Source organism: Somniosus microcephalus, chromosome 1 (genome assembly GCF_052327205.1).
Source record: "Somniosus microcephalus isolate GS21.2 chromosome 1, FLI_Smic_1.0, whole genome shotgun sequence".
Taxonomy (NCBI): domain Eukaryota; kingdom Metazoa; phylum Chordata; class Chondrichthyes; order Squaliformes; family Somniosidae; genus Somniosus; species Somniosus microcephalus.
The window spans coordinates 411,703,306-411,722,506 of NC_140987.1; the positions used below are offsets into that span (position 1 = coordinate 411,703,306).

The 19,201-nt window shown below is 44.0% G+C and overlaps 1 protein-coding gene across 2 annotated transcripts in view; it reads left to right on the forward strand.

The window, feature by feature from the left end:
• arhgef9a (Cdc42 guanine nucleotide exchange factor (GEF) 9a) overlaps positions 1-19,201 on the forward strand; it is a 327,654-nt gene that overhangs the window by 8,715 nt on the left and 299,738 nt on the right. Inside the window, exons 2-3 of one of the 2 annotated variants that reach the window (XM_085999087.1) lie at positions 5,984-6,346; positions 16,920-17,064. In XM_085999087.1, the coding sequence (XP_085855213.1) occupies positions 5,984-6,346; positions 16,920-17,064 (508 nt within the window). The remainder of the gene's footprint in view (positions 1-5,983; positions 6,347-16,919; positions 17,065-19,201) is intronic. The other variant, XM_085999095.1, reaches the window with a different exon arrangement.

Consider the following 19,201-nt stretch of genomic DNA (forward strand, 5'->3'; position numbering starts at 1 on the left):
GTTACTTAGTGCCGGCTCTGCCTGTGCTTTGGAGACCTGGCACAAAACGTCGGGTCAGACAATTCAAATAGTTAAGAGTGTGTTTAAAGCAATTTAATCAGCATTTTACCAGGTACAAACCATTTTCCCAAGTTTTCCATGAGGTTCACATCGCTCGGGGATCACGTCAGGTAAGTGTGTTGGGTTTTAAACAACTCTCCATTTCTGTGAATAGGTGACCACTGAAAAAGTGGTAAAAAGCTATCATTTCACAGCTGGTCACTTTCCAATCTTAAAGACTGGAGCCTTCAGGATTTGGAATACACTTTTCAGCTTTATGTAAGTATGAAGAGTTTGGAGGAAACTCTCTATCCAGTGTCACTTGAAGCAATCTCTCTCACCATTGACAGATCACTTCTGTCATCTCAACTTCAGCTGCCATCTATTCCATCAGCATCGGTGCCCTTGAAAAAATCTCACCTTTGTCCTCAGAATCCCACCATGGTCATCCCCATCACCAGCATCACCAGGCACACCAGCATCATCAGACACATCAGCAGCACCAACCTTCTCCGCAATCACCTGATGCTGCACAGGACATAGGACATCAGCACCCAAGCACATTGCTGCCCGGGAGGCCAGGGATGGCCTCACCATGGCCAGATTTACTTCAATTGATGCTGTACACCCTGGCTACCACAGGTTGGCACCACCCCACACCAACACCATAAAGCATCCCTACAATGGCCAAGCCATTCCTTTCAACACTCATCACCATGGTGGGGGGGTACCGTTATGTCTCATTGCAACTCACTAAGCCATTTCCAAGACAGCAAAGTGTTGAAAATTAAGATTTCATTGTTTGACAACACATTAGAAGGAACTTTACATGAACATTGGCGATAACACCCAAGTGCCTACCCTTGTGTGTTGTTAGTTGGTATGATTGGACTAGGATGAGGGTGAGTGTGAGGGGTGGCTAGTGAGATGGGGAAGTGATAATATAGATAGAGAGGGATGGGTGGAGGTGCAAGGTAATTTGGTGTGAGTAAGGATGTACAGGAGTAGGGTAGGGAAGGCAGAGTGATGAGGATGTGATGGGTGGCACAGGAGGATGAGGTTGAGTGTGGCTTTGCAGTAACGTTTTGTGATCTACTGAGATAATTGAAAGGTTTGCGCCACTGCAGCCTGGTCCTCCTGACGACATCCCTGCTTGTGCCCTCCTGTGCAATGTGCAACCAGGCTGCGTTGGTGTCCTGGGGAGGTCTCTTCCGCCCATTGGAAGGGAAGAGACCTCCCTGCGTGCTGTGACTCCCTCCATAAGCATATGGAGGGAGCCATGGGAGAGCCTGGATGCAGCCGTGCACCTCTGTGCAGTGCTTGTCAGTGTTTACAGCACTGACAGCACAACCGTCAAAATGATTGTGGACATGGCCCCTTTATGGAAACCGGCTGATGACGCGTCATCAAATGACGTCATCAGACCCGATTCCTATTAATTGGCCGGGAAACTCACAGGGTGGGCTTAACAAGCCCTATCAATGGAATATCTTGTTGGAGGCCGGGATCGACACAGATGCGGGGTCTCCACATGCCACGGACCTCGCCTGCCCCAGACCTGCTGAGGTGTTTAGTTTAGTGCCAATATCAGGCACTCCTAGGCCCTGTATAGCATGGTAATATGCAGAGTAAAACTACTTCAACTCTGCCCCAACAATGTGTCTCAGCCCAACCCAACCTCAGATGATCACCCATACTACACCAGTGTGACAATTTTCCATTTCCTGTAGCATCAAGGCTATGGACTGCCTGAATGAGCTTACCAATTTTATGCCAATTAGTATTCCAAAGGGGGTACTTTTGCACAATGTGCCAATGCCCAATAGGAACTGGATTTAGAATGCACAGCTCCTCTGTCTACTGGCTGTGGGGCCCTTACAGCCAGCAGGCAGAGTAAGCTTTTATTCCACTAATCTGTGTGGGATTTGAACTCCGGTCTCGAAGATTATGGGCTAGAGATTGCGGTCAGAGGCGTACCTCTGGAGTACGCCTCCGACCCGGAAAACCTGTCATAACCTACCTCCAGGCACCCAGGCTACGTAGATGTCTAGTCTCGGGCCTCCAGGCATACGGCAACGTAAAGGCCCACAGATCCTAGGGCTGTTTGGAAGAGTCCCTGGGATCACATGGGCCCTGTCCTTCAATCACAAAGGAGGATTCCATTGCCAATTATTTACGAGGGGAATCCCCTAATGATATGCAATGGAATCCCCAAAATAATTATACAATTTACATAATTCTAATAAATATAAATGCACTGAATTTCAATTTTATTCATAAGTCCCTTCATTGAGCCAACCTCAATAAAAAATTACATTTTTGATAAATAATTTTAAACATCTTAATCCAGGTAAATATATGCATAAACTAATTTAAAATGTATGTATATCATTTTTGATTTTTAAATGTTTCATTTATATACACCCTTACACTGATGAAAGCAGGCCCTACACCTGCTTTTACCAGCCGTAAGAGTTTCGTGGGCAATTGCTGGGCAGTTGTTGGGCAAACGCTACGCCAGCAATACTGGTTTTCCATGCGGTCCAGATGATCTGTCAAGGCGTACCTTGACAGATCGCAATTCTGGATTTCGCGCATGCGCAAGCACGTACGGAAATTGGAAGTTGTGGGGCATTTCAAATAGATTACAATGGCGTGCTCTGAGACTGCAATTTCAGGGCCATATATCTAAATCATTGCATCAAATTGGTTGCACAGGTTATAATTTAGTCATCTATTTCTTGTTGCATAGTTTTCAATTGTCCAATGGCTAGTATCTAATGAATAAGGTGCATCACACAATATTGGCCTCATAAATGGTTGTCCTTGGCACAAAAGTAAAGGAGTACCATTGTCACTTCTCAGTTCCTATTTTTCTACTCCTATTTTTATTCCTATTTTTAACCAGTTTCTTACCTATGTTCTATCCCGGTTTCCTGTGGCTTTTAGCTGAATTCAAATTCTTTCATGTGGAAAATCTACATCATCAATAAAATGAAATTTAAAAAAAAAGTAGTAGTGAAAAGAATTAGAGAATTGATTTCTTGATCAAGGAGCAGCTGTCACAGGCAGCTCTGCTCGGGATATCACAGGACCACAGTGCCTGATTTCCTCGTCCATTTAAATTAACGGGTGGAAAGTCAGAGAATGCAGGCGCAGGCCTGTGATTTGCCGATCAGCTCTTTGTGTCAGCACGGCTCCTTGTGAGGAGTGCCTGATGGGGCAATCAGTCCTTCGATGAAGTTTGGGCTTAAAATTATAAGAGGAAGGAAAGGCTGAAGAAGGTTAGCAATTCCACAGTTAGAGGTTCTGTGAAAGATTTTTCCAAGTAATACCAAAACGTTAAATGATTTGAGTGACAAGATAGAACAACGAAGTAACAAAGATATCCTTTTTCCTTGTTACCACTGTTGTGTCCGAATAACCACTGGTATTGGTGTGGTAATAATAAAACTCTGTAGAATCTTCCATCAATTACAAGAGAGGTGTAATTGCCACAATGTACTTACAGGAAGCCATCTAGTGTTCAGCTAACAATATGCAAACCATACATATGAGTTGTTTTAATCTCTTACTAATGTTGTAAGATTTGCATTTATACAGCACTTTATTGTGACTCTGTGAAACCTCTCGCTCCACTTCATAGGCAATAAACTTCTGAAGTATAGTGACTTGTTATGTAGGTAAACACAACTGCCAGTTTGTGCATGGGAAGATAAAACAAAAATTCGATGAATTACCTGCGAGTCTGTTTTTTCCAGTGGTGTTGGTTGAGGGAAGGAAGAACATTGGTCAGGACACCAGGAGAATTCCCTCCTCTGCTCCAAACAGTGCCACGAGATCTTTAACATTTGACTGACAGACCTCAATTTAGCATCACATCCAAAGAGTGGCACTCCCTTCACTATGTGCTCAATCCTGGGCTGGGGCCAACCCATTAAGATCTGACATTGGATAGCTGAAGTAAAAAGAATCATATCCATTTATCACCTGAGGACGGTGGTATGGGGAGCTGTATTTAAAATAAGAAATGCTACGCTGCAGTTTCCTTTGCCATACTAAATTGGGTGGTATGGTGGGGAAAGTTTGGGTAATTGGACTGGACAGCTGACCACCACATCTCTGCCCCGAGCAGAACCACTCTCAATTTATCTGGCCCATTGGATTCCCACAAATTGCTCAGAATGTGGTCTGCAATTTTTTCACTGCCATTCTTTTCTCTGTAACTGAAATTTCTAATGTTCAAAATAAGGGTTCAAGCAATTTTTTTAAAATCAGAAAATTATATTTCGTAATAATAATCAAATTGATGTTTAAATTTGGGTTGCACATTTTGAGCATGTAGTGTTTCTAATTTTCCAGGATGCATTGGTATTGTTTAGTCAGCTGTATTCATAGAATATTCTAGCAGTTTCTGTTCAAAAGTTTAAAAAAATTATTTGAAGAAAAGCCATTAGACAAATTTCACAAACTTTATTCAGGTTAAATTTATAGTGACTGTTTTTATTAAACAGAGAGGCTACAAGATATTTTTAAACAGAGAGGCTTTTTTTTTACTTGACAAAAAGCGAGGCTTTGTGTGTGCATGTGTGCTTGCACACGTGAGAGAAAAGACTACTGATGTAGCTTTTGTTCTGTGTTCTTTAAACTTCAGAAAATGCATTAAGCTGGGAGAAAGAAAAATAATATTTTTCCTCATTGTAGTTGAATACAAGATTGTGGTCATTATTTTCTAAGATACAGTTTCTGTCAAAACAATCTGTAAGCTGGATGTGATAAAGATTCAGAAAACGTACTGGAGAGGGGACAGTTCTGGATGTGAATTTTAAATTAAGACAAACACTATATGGGTGTCAGTAGAATATTAAGACAACTCTTAGATAATAGCCTAGAAATTGGGTTGAGGCGCCAAACTGGCGCCAATTTCGCCTGAGCGCAGGATTTAGCGCAGTGTTCGAGTCTTTAGCGATCGTCAGATATTCAGTTTCATTGCCCCTAGAGGGACACGGGGCGAGGCTCAAGGCACTCCACGTCCCTCTTAGGGCGCTGAAACTGAATATTGCAGCGCAACGTGCCGCAGCGCCACACGCTGCGGCACGGCACGCTGCGGTACTGCAGGCCCTCCTCCCATTGTTAAGGGGGAGGGGCCTGCAACAGCGCGATCCCCGATCGCAAATGCCGGCAAAAGAGCCTGGCACCGAGGAGAAGTGCTGGGCTCTCGGGAAACAGCCAGCAATGCCGCGGGGGGGGGGGCGGTGGGGGCGGTGGGGGGGTGGTCAGGAGGCCGGGGACGGAGGTGCTGGCAGGCGGCCGCCGAAAAAGGCGGCCGCCCCGCACCTCCACCTTAACTTGCGCTGCTGCCGGCACAGTAAGGCCCCGTGAACCGGGCGCGGGTAGCGAACGGCGCAACTGCGCCGTTCGCAACCAAATATCGTGAATGGGGCGCGAATGGGGCGCTGCGCACACCGATGACGTCATCGGTGGCGGCGCAGCGCAAAAGGCTAACGCCACCATTATCGCCCCAACTCAATATCACGGGAGGCACAGCCAGTGGCGCTACAGCCACTGCCTGCCTCTTTAGGCGCTAACAAGTGGCGCTACTCACCCAATTTCTCCCCCAATAAGTCTTATAAACACTAACCCATCAATATTCCAATTAGCTGCTATCCTTCTCCAGGATTGCATATGAAGAATAGCCACTTGGTCAAGGTGGTGGAGAGTCATCAGCTCAAATCGAACGATCTTCCAGCATGAATCATTGCCTTCTGGAAAAGAGGAGTAAGGAGAGAAAATAAGAAAAACATTTTCATTAAAAACATTTGTAAACCTTTCTGGGTGTAGAGTGGGTCAAGAGTTAAATGAAGCAATATTTTTCAAGTGTAATATTTTGGGGTATACAGTTTGGAGAAATATGAGTAAAATGATTGAAATTTAAACCCACAAGGTCTCTGCAAAGGAGAGAGTTGATGGGATGTCCCATGATGAAGAAAATGGAAAATCTGAAGACACAAAGAGTAGCCAAACCAATGTAAACTGCGGAAAGCTACCACGCCCTGTGTCAGATTGTGGTCAGCTTTGCAATTGGCAATGTGTGATCCCAAAAGATGATGCCCCTGCTGTAGCAGAGTTCAATATGAAGCCCAGAGTCCCAGCAGATGCAGCAGGAGCAGGAATTGGAATTTGCAACAACTCTTCACCAGCCTCCAAGATAAAGCTCAGAAGCAGACGTGTTAGGCAAAGGCCATTCTCTGTGATAGATGGAGCAACTCTTGTTGGACATTGTGAGAAGACGAGCAATCTTCATCAAGTAAGATTTGGCTGATTACTAGTTCTCATTTATTCTCCTTGCTCTTGGATGTTTGCGAGACTAATCCAAGGTCATTTCTTCCTTTTGACTGTCAAACTGCTTTTTCTGCTCCAGCTTCTTGCAGAATTTCTTTTGGAATATAGCAGAAAATGACTAAAACTAACTGCAAGAATAAGACTGTACACTGAGCAAAGCCCTGTAGACGGTGCACTGCCATTTCTTCTCTAATAACCCTCTTGATGTGCATTTACTTCTATTTTTCATCTTACATAACTTTTCTAACAATGTACTGAATGTACAATCTGTGTCTTTCTAGTGCTTTATTGTACGTAAGTCAGTCAGTCAGCCAGCCATAAATTTCAGCATTGAGTACAAATATTAACAATTTCACTCCTGTAGCATTTTAACAAAATGTAATTAAAAGTAAACAAATGTGCAGAATGTTTATAGTTTAGTTTAATCTCCCCTGCTAATCTAGTAGTGAATAAAGGTGTTGTCCACTGTGGTGCTAACTGATTAAGATCAGAGGTCTCCCAGATTTTATTCCTGATCTGTGCCGAAATCTGAGGCACGGCAGAAGTTGTGTTGCAATTGGACTCAGCATACTAGGGTTCGGGAGGGGGGACAATCATAGAAACATAGAAACATAGAAGATAGGAGCAGGAGTAGGCTATTCGGCCCCTCGAGCCTGCTCCACCATTCAATGAGATCATGGCTGATCATCCAAATTCTGTACCCTGTCTCTGCTTTCTCCCCATATCCCTTGATCCCTTTAGCTTTAAGAAATATATCTAACTCCTTCTTGAATATATTTAATGAATTGGCCTCTACTGCCTTCTGTGGTAGAGAATTCCACAGGTTCCCCACTCTCTGGATGAAGAAATTCCCCCTCATCTCTGTCCTAAATGGCTTACCCCTTATCCTTAGACTGTGACCCCTGGTTCTGGACTCCCCGGCCATCGGGAACATCCTTCCTGCATCTAGTCTGTCTAGTCCTGTTAGAATTTTATAAGTTTCAATGAGATCCTCTCTCATTCTTCTAAACTCCAGCGAGTATAAGCCCAATCGATCCAACCTCTCCTCATACGTCATTCCTGCCATCCCAGGTATCAGCCTCATGAATCTTCGCTGCACTCCCTCCATGGCAAGAACATCCTTCCTCAGGTAAGGCGACCAAAACTGCACACAATACTCAAGATGTGGTCTCACCAAGGCCCTGTACAACTGCAGCAAGACATCCTTGTTCCTGTACTCGAACCCTCTCGCTACAAAGGCCAACATACCATTTGCCTTTTTAACCGCCTGCTGCACTGGTGCACAAGGACACCCAGGTCTCATTGCACTTCCCCTTCTCCCAATCTATTGCCATTCAGATAATAATCTGCCTTCCTGTTTTTGACACCAAAGAGGGTAACCTCGCATTTATCCACGTTATATTGCATCTGCCATGCTTCTGCCCAATCACCCAACCTGTCCAAATCATACTGGAGTTTCTCGGCATCCTCCTCACAGCACACACACCCACCCAGCTTTGTGTCGTCTGCAAACTTGGAGATATTACATCTAGTTCCCTCGTCTAGATCATTAATATATATTGTGAATAGCTGGGGTCCTAAGACAGATCCCTATGGTACCCCACTAGTCACTGCCTGCCACTCGGAAAAAGACCCGTTTATTCCAACTCTTTGCTTTCTGTCTGCCAACCAGTTCTCTATCCAAGTCAATACCTTGCCCCCAACCCCATGTGCCTTAACTTTACATGCTAATCTCTTATGTGGGACCTTATCGAAAGCCTTCTGAAAGTCCAAATACACCACATCTACTGGTTCTCCCTTATCTATTTTACCAGTTACATCCTCAAAAAATTCCAGTAGATTAGTCAAGCACAATTTACTTTTTGTAAATCCATGTTGACTTTGTCCGATCCTGTCACTGTTTTCAGCCAGGATTTCTGCTCCCGATTGTATTTGGTGACCCTTGCTGGAACGCTTTTGTGGACATTGGCTGTAGACAAATGAGACTCAACAATATGTCCTCCATATTGAATAGCTTGCCAGTACTCTGTCTAAGCTCATGCATGAAGTGTGGCTACTTGTCCAAATTACCGGATGGCTACTGATCCATGGAACTGTAGCTCAGAGAAAGTCAGTATCTTCAGGAAAGGAGGGGACAAAAGTGACCACAAAAAGTACAGACATTTCATTGTATTCCCAATTTGAAATTTCATTGTTGGCTTAAGCAGGCTCTGTTTAAAATTCTCATTCTTGTGTTCAAATCCCTCCATGGCCTCAGGCCTCCCTATCTCTGTAACACCCTCCAGCCCCACAAACCTCCAAAATCTCTGTGCTCCTCCAATTTTGGCCCCTTGCACATCCCCGATTTTCATCGCTGCACCATTGGCGGTCGTGTCTTTAGCTGCTTAGGCCCTAAGCTCTGGAGTTACATCCCAGTACCTCTCTCTCCTCCCTCCTTTAAGTCAGCACTTAAAACCTACCTCTTTCAACAAGCTTGTGACCTGTTCTAATATCGCTTTATGTGGCTTAGTGCCAAATTTTACCTGATAACACTCCTGTGAAGCACCTTGGGATGTTTTTACGACATTAAAGGTGCTATAAAAATGCAAGCTGTTGTTATGGTTGTTAATAAAGTAAGATCTACATCTGCAAAGCAACATGCCACAGCTTTTCAGAATAATTTATCCACTTTAACATAAAATTAATTAATGACTGCACTGTAGCAGTAACAGTTTAAAGGGGGTGAAGTAAGAGACTACAATACAAAAGAGATTATAATAACAAAGAACATCTGATAGAATCTATTGTATAAACAAATACACCATGTTTCAATGCAACGCTGTTTGGGAGTAAAAGCAAACTATTAATCATTGTGCCTTACGTATCTCTATCTTGTTCTGCCAAATTTCTCCCCTTCTATGGGTTAAAACAGCAACAACAACAACAACATGTATTTATATAGCGCCTTTAATGTAGTAAACTGTCCCATGGCGTTTCACAGGAGCATTATGAAACAAAATTTGACACCGAGCCACTTAAGGAGATATTAGGGCAGATGACCAAAAGCTTGGTCAAAGATGTAGGTTTTAAGGAGTTTCTTAAAGGAGGAGAGAGAGGTAGAGAGGCGGAGAAGTTTCGAGAGGGAATTTCAGAGCTTAGGGCCTTGGCAGCTGAAGGTACAGCCACCAATGGTGGAGCGATTAAAATCGGGGATGCTGAAGAGGCCAGAATTAGAGGAGCGCAGATGTCTCGGAGGATTGTGGTGCTGGAGGCAATTATAGAGATAGGGAGCGGTGAGGCCATGGAGGGATTTGAAAACAAGGATGAGAATTTTAAAATCGAGGCATTGCTTAACCAGGAGCCAATGTAGGTCAGCGAGCACAGGGGTGATGGGTGAACGGGACTTGGTCTGAATTAGGGCAGCAAAGTTTTAGATGACCTCAACTTTACAGAGTGTAGAATATGGGAGGCCGGCCAGGAGTGCATTGGAATAGTCAAGTCTAGAGTCCACAAAGGCATGGCTGAGGATTTCAGCAGCAGATGAGCTGAGGCTGGGATGGAGACAGGTGATGTTACGGAGGTGGAAATAGTTGGTCTTAGTGATTGCATGGTTGGAAGTTCATCTCGGAGTCACACATGACACCAAGGTTACAAACAGTCTGGTTGAGCCTCAGAAGGTTGCAAGGAAGAGGTATGGAGTCGGTGGCTAGGGAACGAAGTTCCTCTGCTCCTGCACCCAAGTGGCCAGTCTTCACATGTGAACCCAGAAAGTGAATGTTAACATGCTACAGAACAATAGCGAGTATCGCAGCCATGCCTGAATCTGCCCTCACCTGATGTCCACCCATGCATGCACTTCCAGCAGGAGTCACTGCATAGCTATCAGATGTCAGAACCCTGGTCGATCTTCCCCCTCTGTAGCCCAGAAACACTGAGGCCAATCATAGTGTGCTTACTGCCATTCTGGCTAGGATCAGCTAACCCGGACCTTTTGGTCTTCATGCCTTAGTTCCACATCTTTACCCACGAGCCCATTGGGCAGCTCCATGGGCAGAACTTTAAACTTTGGTGGGGGCGTAAAATGGGCGATAGCAGAATGGCCGCCTGTTACACACCCCACCTGATTGTCCTTTGCATTTTAAAGGGAGAATCTGGCGGGGTGTATAATGGTTGGCCAATCCGCTACTGCCATTCTCCGCTGGTGTAAAGTTGAAAGTTCCACTCCATGGTATATAGTGGTATATAGGCCTCCAAATAGTAAAATAGAGGTTAGGGAGGGCATCACGAGGGAAATTAGAGAAGCGTGCAATAAGAGCACAGCTGTCATCATAGGTGACTTTAACTTACATATAGATTGGACTAGCCTAATCAGTAAAAATAATGAGGAGGAGGAATTCCTTGAGTGTTTGAGGGATGGTTATCTGGATCAATATGTCGAGGAACCAACTCGGGAACAGGCTATATTGGACTGGGTACTGTGCAATGAGAAGGGACTAATCAGTAATCTTGTTGTACGGGGACCCTTGGGTCAGAGCGATCATAACATGATCGATTTCTCACTCGAAATGGAGAGCGAAGAAATTGACTCAGAGACTAAGGTCCTGAATTTAAACAAGGGGAATTATGATGCCATGAGACGGGAACTGAGTAGGTCTGATTGGACAACGTTCCTGGGAGGACTGGAGGTAGATAAACAATGGCAAACATTTAAAGATAGAATGACAAAATTGCAAAAATTGTTTATACCAATCTGGCATAAAAGGAAATCTAAAAAGGTGACTCAACCGTGGATAACAGGGGAAATTAGAGACAGCATAAAATCCAAAGATAGGGCGTATAAAATAGCCAAAAAAAGCGCCAGAGCGGAAGATTGGGAACAGTTTAAGATAGAGCAAAGGAGGGCAAAGGGCATAATCAAGAGGGGCAAAATAGCTTACGAAAACAAGCTGGCGGAAAATATAAAAACTAACTCCAAAAGCTTTTATAAGTATATCAAAAGGAAAAGACTGGTGAAAACCAAAGTTGGTCCATTGCAGTCAGATACGGGGGAATATATAATGGGAAATAAGGAAATGGCAGATCAACTAAATGCATACTTTGGGTCAGTCTTTACGAAGGAAGACACAAAAAACCTCCCTGGGATATCGGGAAAAATAGGGACATTGGCAAAGGAGGAACTGACGCAAATCAATATCTCTAAGGATATGGTGTTAAGGAAGCTAAAGGGATTGAAGGTGGACAAATCCCCAGGGCCTGATAACATGCATCCTAGGGTACTGAAGGAGGTGGCCCTAGAGATAGCGGATGCACTAAGGATGATTTTTCAGAATTCATTAGACTCGGGAACAGTGCCGATGGATTGGAGGGTAGCTAACGTTACCCCACTATTCAAAAAGGGGGGTAGGGAAAAAGCAGGTAATTACAGACCTGTAAGCCTTACATCAGTTGTGGGCAAAATGCTGGAGTCCATCATTAAGGATGAAATAGCGGAGCACTTAGCAAATGGGGACAGGATAGGACAGAGTCAACATGGATTTACAAAGGGTAAATCGTGCTTGACTAATCTATTGGAATTTTTTGAGGGAGTAACTGGTAGAATAGATGGGGGAGAGCCAGTAGATGTGGTGTACCTGGACTTCCAAAAGGCCTTCGATAAGGTCCCACATAAAAGATTAGCATGGAAAATTGAGGCTCATGGGATAAAGGGGAAAGTTTTGGCGTGGATAGGGAACTGGCTGTCAGATAGAAAACAGAGAGTTGGAATAAACGGCTCATTTTCTGAATGGCAGGCAGTAACAAGTGGGGTACCACAGGGATCTGTCCTGGGCCCCCAGCTGTTCACAATTTACATTAATGACCTGGATCAGGGAGTCGGATGCAGCATTTCCAAATTTGCAGACGACACTAAACTAGGAGGGGGGGTGGGCTCAGAGGAAGAGACCAGGAAGCTCCAGAGCGATTTGGACAGACTGGGCGATTGGGCGGATAAATGGCAGATGCACTATAATGTGGACAAGTGCGAAGTTATCCACCTTGGGTGCAGGAACGGGAGGGCAAATTATTATTTAAATGGCAATAGATTGGGAGAGGGGGAAGTACAGAGAGACCTGGGTGTTCTTGTACACCAGTCACTGAAGGCGAGCATGCAGGTGCAACAGGCGGTCAAGAAGGCAAACGGTATGCTGGCCTTCATAGCAAAAGGGTTAGAATACAGGAACAGGGATACCTTGCTGCAGCTGTACAGGGCACTGGTGAGACCACACCTCGAGTACTGTGTACAGTTTTGGTCGCCTCATCTGAGGAAGGATGTTCTTGCCATGGAGGGGGTGCAGCGGCGATTCACCAGGCTGATACCAGGAATGGCGGGAATGACCTATGAGGAGAGACTATGTAGTTTAGGGATGTACACACTGGAGTTTAGAAGATTGAGAGGGGACCTCATAGAAGTGTATAAAATTCTGACAGGTCTAGACAGACTGGATGCAGAAGGAATGTTTCCCTTGGCGGGTGAGAACAGAACTAGAGGACATAATTTAAGGATAAGGGCTAAACCATTTAGGACAGAGATGAGGGGGAATTTCTTCACTCAGAGAGTGGTGAACCTGTGGAACTCATTGCCACAGAGGGCAGTGTACGCCAGCTCATTAAATATATTTAAGAGGGAATTAGATATATTTCTACGGGCAAAAGGGGTTAAGGGTTACGGAGAGAAGGCGGGGACGGGATACTGAATTAAAAGATCAGCCATGATCTCATCGAATGGCGGAGCAGGCACGAAGGGCCGAATGGCCTACTCCTGCTCCTATCTTCTATGTATCTCTCTATTTAGGAAAAATAAAACAAGAACTAGCTGATAATTGCACCTAATTATAAGTACTCAAGAGGAGATTATTGGCCCACTGTGATTAAATTGCTATTTACACTTCATTACAGAAGCACAGTTGGGTCAAATATTTGCAGAAACTCTTTCATTACCCGTAAACAGAATTCAGAGACAGTTACTTACAAACTTTTTCACTTTGAAAATGTCATTTTTATAAATAGAATTGAAACTACACTGCAATGTCAGTGACAAGATGTCTGATATTTCTTTGTCCATTAACAGCATTATTAAAATAGTGGACACTGGAATTTCATATGATTGAATTAACACTTTTGTTACCAATATTGCACAGCTCAATTTCAATTCTATTTTTTGCAGAGTTATAAATAAACTGGGCAAACTGTATAGAACAGAAGTGAGCAGATTGGGACTAGCAAATAAAAAGATTGTATACAAGTAGATTTAATATTTCTCTAATTTACAGATAAACAGACGTAACCTTGTTTTTTCTCCCAGTGTGAATTTTAATCATCTTTGCTGATTGCAACCACAGTATATCTGCTTCCAGTACTCTGAGCATCTGACAGCCAGTAGCATCCCTAATGCATTGAAAACTCCTGCTTATATAATCAACCATCATTTTGGCTGCTTGTGTCAGCCTTCATGCCTGGCTGAGAAAAAGTAATTTTAATCACATTGTTTTGAATTACACATTTAGAGCATATTATGACTAAGTTATTCTTCAGAGTGATATGCAGAATCGTATTTTTGATCCCATACATATTCCTTTGCCAAAATCAGGCTGCACAATTTTAGTTGGTTATATTTCAACAGTTTCCCCATACACATTTTGGGATTACAGTATTAATTCTTGGTTCTTGGAAACTTGGGCTTAACCTCTCTGGACTTGGGTAAGTAGGTTGCTATATTGGTAAAGGTTCCGGTATAGGCCTATGCAAATGGGGGGCCTAACACCTGTTTTAGGACTCCTTCCTGAAATTGGGCTGCCCTGAATGCAGGCCTACTACATTTAGTATAACCAGGTCTGCAAGGGGCCTAACCAGGGGTCCTTAATGGGACCGCTGAAGGCCACCACCAAAAAGATAAATTTTGTAAAAAAATACTTCCCTGAATGTGGAACGGGGGGACAGCGGTCCTGAAAACCATGCCGGGCCCTGCACGGCCCACTCTCAATCACCTTCCTCGCCTCCCAGCACATACCTCAGCTCGCTGCCAGTGATGCAGCAGCCCAAAATTGATGTCCACTTTGCTGACGAGCTGCCTAGGAATGCACAGCAGCTGTCTGCAGCTCATAAGAACATAAGAACATAAGAAATAGGAGCAGGAGTAGGCCATTCGGCCCTTCGAGCCTGCTCCGCCATTCAATGAGATCATGGCTGATCTTCTGCCTCAACTCCATTCACTGGCCCTATCGCCATATCCCTTGATGCCCTTACTAGTCAGAAATCTATTGACTTCTGTTTTGAATATACCCAATGACTCAGCACCACAGGCCTCTGGGGTAGAGAATTCCAAAGATTCACCACCCTCTGTGTGAAGAAATTTCTTCTCATCTCAGTCCTCAGCATACCATTTGCCTTCCTAATGGCTTGCTGCACCTGCACATTCACTTTCAGTGACTCATGTACAAGAACACCCAGGTCCCTTTGAGCATCTGCATTCCCCAATCTTTCACCATTTAGGAAATACTCTGCCTTTCTGTTTTTTCTACCAAAGTGCATAACTTCCCATTTATCCATGTTATATTCCATCTGCCATGTTCTCACCCACTCACTGAGCCTATCGAGATCCCCTTGAGGCCTCGTCACATCCTCTTCACAACTGACACCGCCACCTAGATTTGTATCATCAGCAAATTTGGAAATGTTACATTTAGTCCCCTCATCCAAATCATTGACATAGATTGTGAATAGCTGGGACCCAAGCACCGATCCTTGCGGTACCCCACTAGTCACAGCCTGCCATCCTGAAAAAGACCAGTTTATCCCTACTCTTTGTTTTCTGTCTGTTAACCAATTCTTAATCCATGCTAGTATATTACCCCCAATTCCATGTGTCCTAATTTTGTTCACCAACCTCTTGTGTGGGACCTTATCGAAGGCCTTCTAAAAATCCCTCCCTCCTATACCATCCCTCCAGCCACGCATTCATCTGGTCTATTCTCCTATTTCTGCTCTCGCTAGCACGTGGCACTGGGAGTAATCCTGAGATTACTACCTTTGAGGTCCTGCTTTTTAATTTATTTCCTAGCTCCCTATATTCTGCTTGCAGGACCTCGTCCCTCTTTCTACCTATGTCGTTGGTACTGATACGGACCACGACCTCTGGCTGTTCACCCTCCCCCTTCAGAATGTCCTGCAGCCGCTCACTGACATCCTTGACACTGGCACCAGGGAGGCAACATACCACCCTGGAGTCATGTCTGCGGCCACAGAAACGTCTATCTGTTCCCCTTACGATAGAATCCCCTATCACTATTGTTCTCCCACTCTTTTTCCTCCCCTCCTGTGCAGCTGAGCCACTCATAGTTCCACGGACTTGGCTCTTGCTGCATTCCCCTGAGTAACCATCTCCCCCAGCAGTAACCAAAACGGAAAATCTGTTGGAGAGGGAGCTGGACCATGGGGACACCTGCACTACCTTCCTAGTTCTTTTACTCTGTCTGGCAGTCACCCATTCCCTTTCTGCCTGTGCACTCTTTACCTGCGGTGTGACCACCTTGTTAAACGTGCTATCCACGAAGATCTTAGCCTTGTGGATGCTCCACAGTGACTCCAGCCACAGCTCCAGATCCGAAACGTGGATTTCGAGTAGCTGCAGCTGGAGACACTTCCTGCACATGTGTTCACCCTGGACACCAAAAGTGTCCCTGACTTCCCACATAGCACAGGAGGAGCAGGCCGAGCTGCCCTGCCATATCCTACCCTTAATTTACTCCCTTTACTTCCTTTAAATGAAAGAATATTAAATACACTAGGGACCTTACTTCACTTTACACACTACTTACTCTAAACTAGAGACCTTACTTTTACTTTAACGACTGGACTGTAGAAATACTTACCAGGTCCTATTTACCAATCAGCTCCTTCCCTGGTTGTGACGTCACTTTAGCGGTTTTGCAGTTGTTGTTGTTGTTTGACTGCTCCCACTCTCGGACTCTTTCCTTGGTGTAAAGTAAGAACCAATTCCCAACTCCAGCACTCTGTTCAAACCGCACTCAACTCGCCAGCCTAATTTAAATGAGGCACAAAGACCAATTTTGATCGGGCCTTGGGCCTACCTGTTTTGGCACAAGGATCGTTCAATTTCTTCCCCCGGTGTCTATAGTCTTTGTTCATAACTCATTTCTCTGACACTCAGAGCAGCCATTACATGGATGGCTCTTTCAACGTTTTTCCTCTTGAAACTAGTCTTTCATTGATAAACCTCAGAAAAATGGCTATAACCTATAGAATGTTAACAGAATTACCAAAAGAGAAGGGTTTGTGGGAACAGTAGTAGCATTCCTGGCACAAAATGGTTAATAAAGTTGGATGCTGTTCAATCAGTTTGAATTCTGAACCTGGTATACAGATCTTCTCTATGAAAATACCATTGGTTGTGGGCTGGAAGGGTATCTAGATTACCAAATTCTGTCTGAGTTATTCACAACATATTTTAACATTATTATTCTGTACCATCAGACATGCTTTTGATTATTTCTTTCAATCTGCAGCCAGCAACTTGCCGTCCACCAGCACCGCACCATGTTCCACCTTTCAGAGCAGTGTCCCACAGGAATCGATCACTCCTCTTGTCTCAGAGTACACCGATAGGGCTTGATCAAGTCGGGTGGAAAAGCCAAATATTAATAGTGACAGGTGGGTAAGAAAATACCTTTTAACTTTAGCTGTTGTTTTGCAAAAAGTACTGCACAGTTACTTGAATGGATGAAGATCCAAATATAGTTGGACTCCACGGTCATTGCACTCATTGCAAACATAAACTTCCAATGTATCAGCCATTTCCCATCCACTTCTATTAATCAACTTTTAGACCCAAACTTTAAATGTTTAGATTAACTGTGTTGTTTCCAACATTTTCTCCTCTCCTCTTCTGAAGATGTTGACTCTCACAGGGGTATGATTCCATGTGCACTGGCAGCCTGAGAGTACTTTGTCAAAATAGACATACTTCACATGTGAAGTCTAGGCAGCGAGTGTTATCCAGCTATTTGACTGTGGATGACATCACAGCCAAATCCAATCCATCCTGCCCTGATGTCCACACAATCCCAACTGTGATCATTCGATAGTGATCAGGAGCAGGAACTCGGGCTGATCTGTAGTACCCTTATTGTTGCCCTAACAGAGATAACTAATTGAGCACAGACTAGGCATTGAATTTGAGACCTTTAGATGGTTTTTAGAGCTGAGCAGATTTGGCTCGGTACCCAATTGTTTCCCCTTCTTCTGTGCCACCTGTGGACTCAATTTCTTCACTATCCCTGCTAGCTTCCCATCTACACCCTTTATAAACTCCAGCATGCTCATGACTCCACTGCCAATATCCAAACTTGCACTCAATCCTGTTCGACCATCATCCTCATCTTTGTTGACCTACATTGACTCCCTGGTCCTAAAAGTATTCAATTTAGAATTCTTGCCCTCATCGTAAAACCCTTCATAGACACTCGCCCCACTGCTCCACCCTCCATACGGCCATCGCCTCAGCTTTGCATCTCCTCCAGCCTTGTATGCCTTCTGTATTCTTTGGCCCTCTGACTCTTGCCTTTGTGCATTCCCCTTTCCCCTTATATCACCATTTGTGGCATAGCCTTATTCTCTAGAATTCTCGCTCTAAACCCTTTCACCTCTCTGTTTCTCTCTCCACTGTTAAAAGCTGATCTTTTCAGTCAAACTTTGTGTCTTCTCCTAACTCTCCCACCATGGTTTAGCTTCCGTACCTTTAATCCTTTTCTTTCTTTTTTCTACCCACTGTTTAAGACAATGTGGAGCATCTTCTGTTTTTCAGGGACTGTATAAATGTGGGTTGTGCTTGGAGAGGAGGAGGTTAGGGATAATCTGATTGAGGCATTTAAAATAATGAAGGAATTGAGAGTAGACAGGGAACAATTATTTCTTCTAGTAGGAAATTTACAAGGGGATATCATTTTAGAATTCAAGTTAAACCTGTTTAAATTGAATTCAGGAAAACCTTTACATAAAGGCTCATGATTATAAAACACACTGCCTCAGAAGGCCACAGAAGCAAAGATAATTGAGGTGTTTACAAGGGAGATAGATGGTTATTTGGGTAGTAAGGCATTAAGTGATGGAGAGAGTTCGAGGAATTAAGATTAAAAAGATAAAGTGCTGACATTGCTAACAATCTGGTATCGAAAGCGCAATGAGCCAAATGATCTACTCCTGCTCTTATCATAAATATCACATCAAGTGAAGCTGATTGCTTAATGGTGGAGAAAATAATTAGTGAGTTATGGGCAGCTAACGAGTGCAGATATTTATGCTAATATGATGTCCATATTCAAAAAGGATACAACATAGCTGAAACAGTAGAATATAAGTCAGAAGAGGCAGTGATCAAAATGTATAGTGTTCTAGTCAGTTTGCACCTTAAATACTGTGTCCAGTGCTGGTTGCCAAGAAACAAGAGAGACATTCAAACACTGGAGGAAGTGCAGAGAGGAAACATGAGGCTGATCCCAGCCTTAGAGGTCTGACTGCTAAGGAAATGCTGGAGAAACTTGGGCTTTTCAGCCCACAATTGGGGTGACTGGGAGGTAATATTATAGAGGTATGTAAGATTGTTAAGGATATAGAAAAAGTTAATCCAGAATATTATTTAAATTAAATTGTGAGAGTAGAACTAGAAACCACGGGGGCAATTTTGTGACTGGGGGCGCGTTGGAGGCGGGACTGCTGCTTGTCGGGTTGATGTCCCGCCTCCATCGATTTGCGGCCATCCCACACTATTTTCCCTTGATTGACCTTGTTA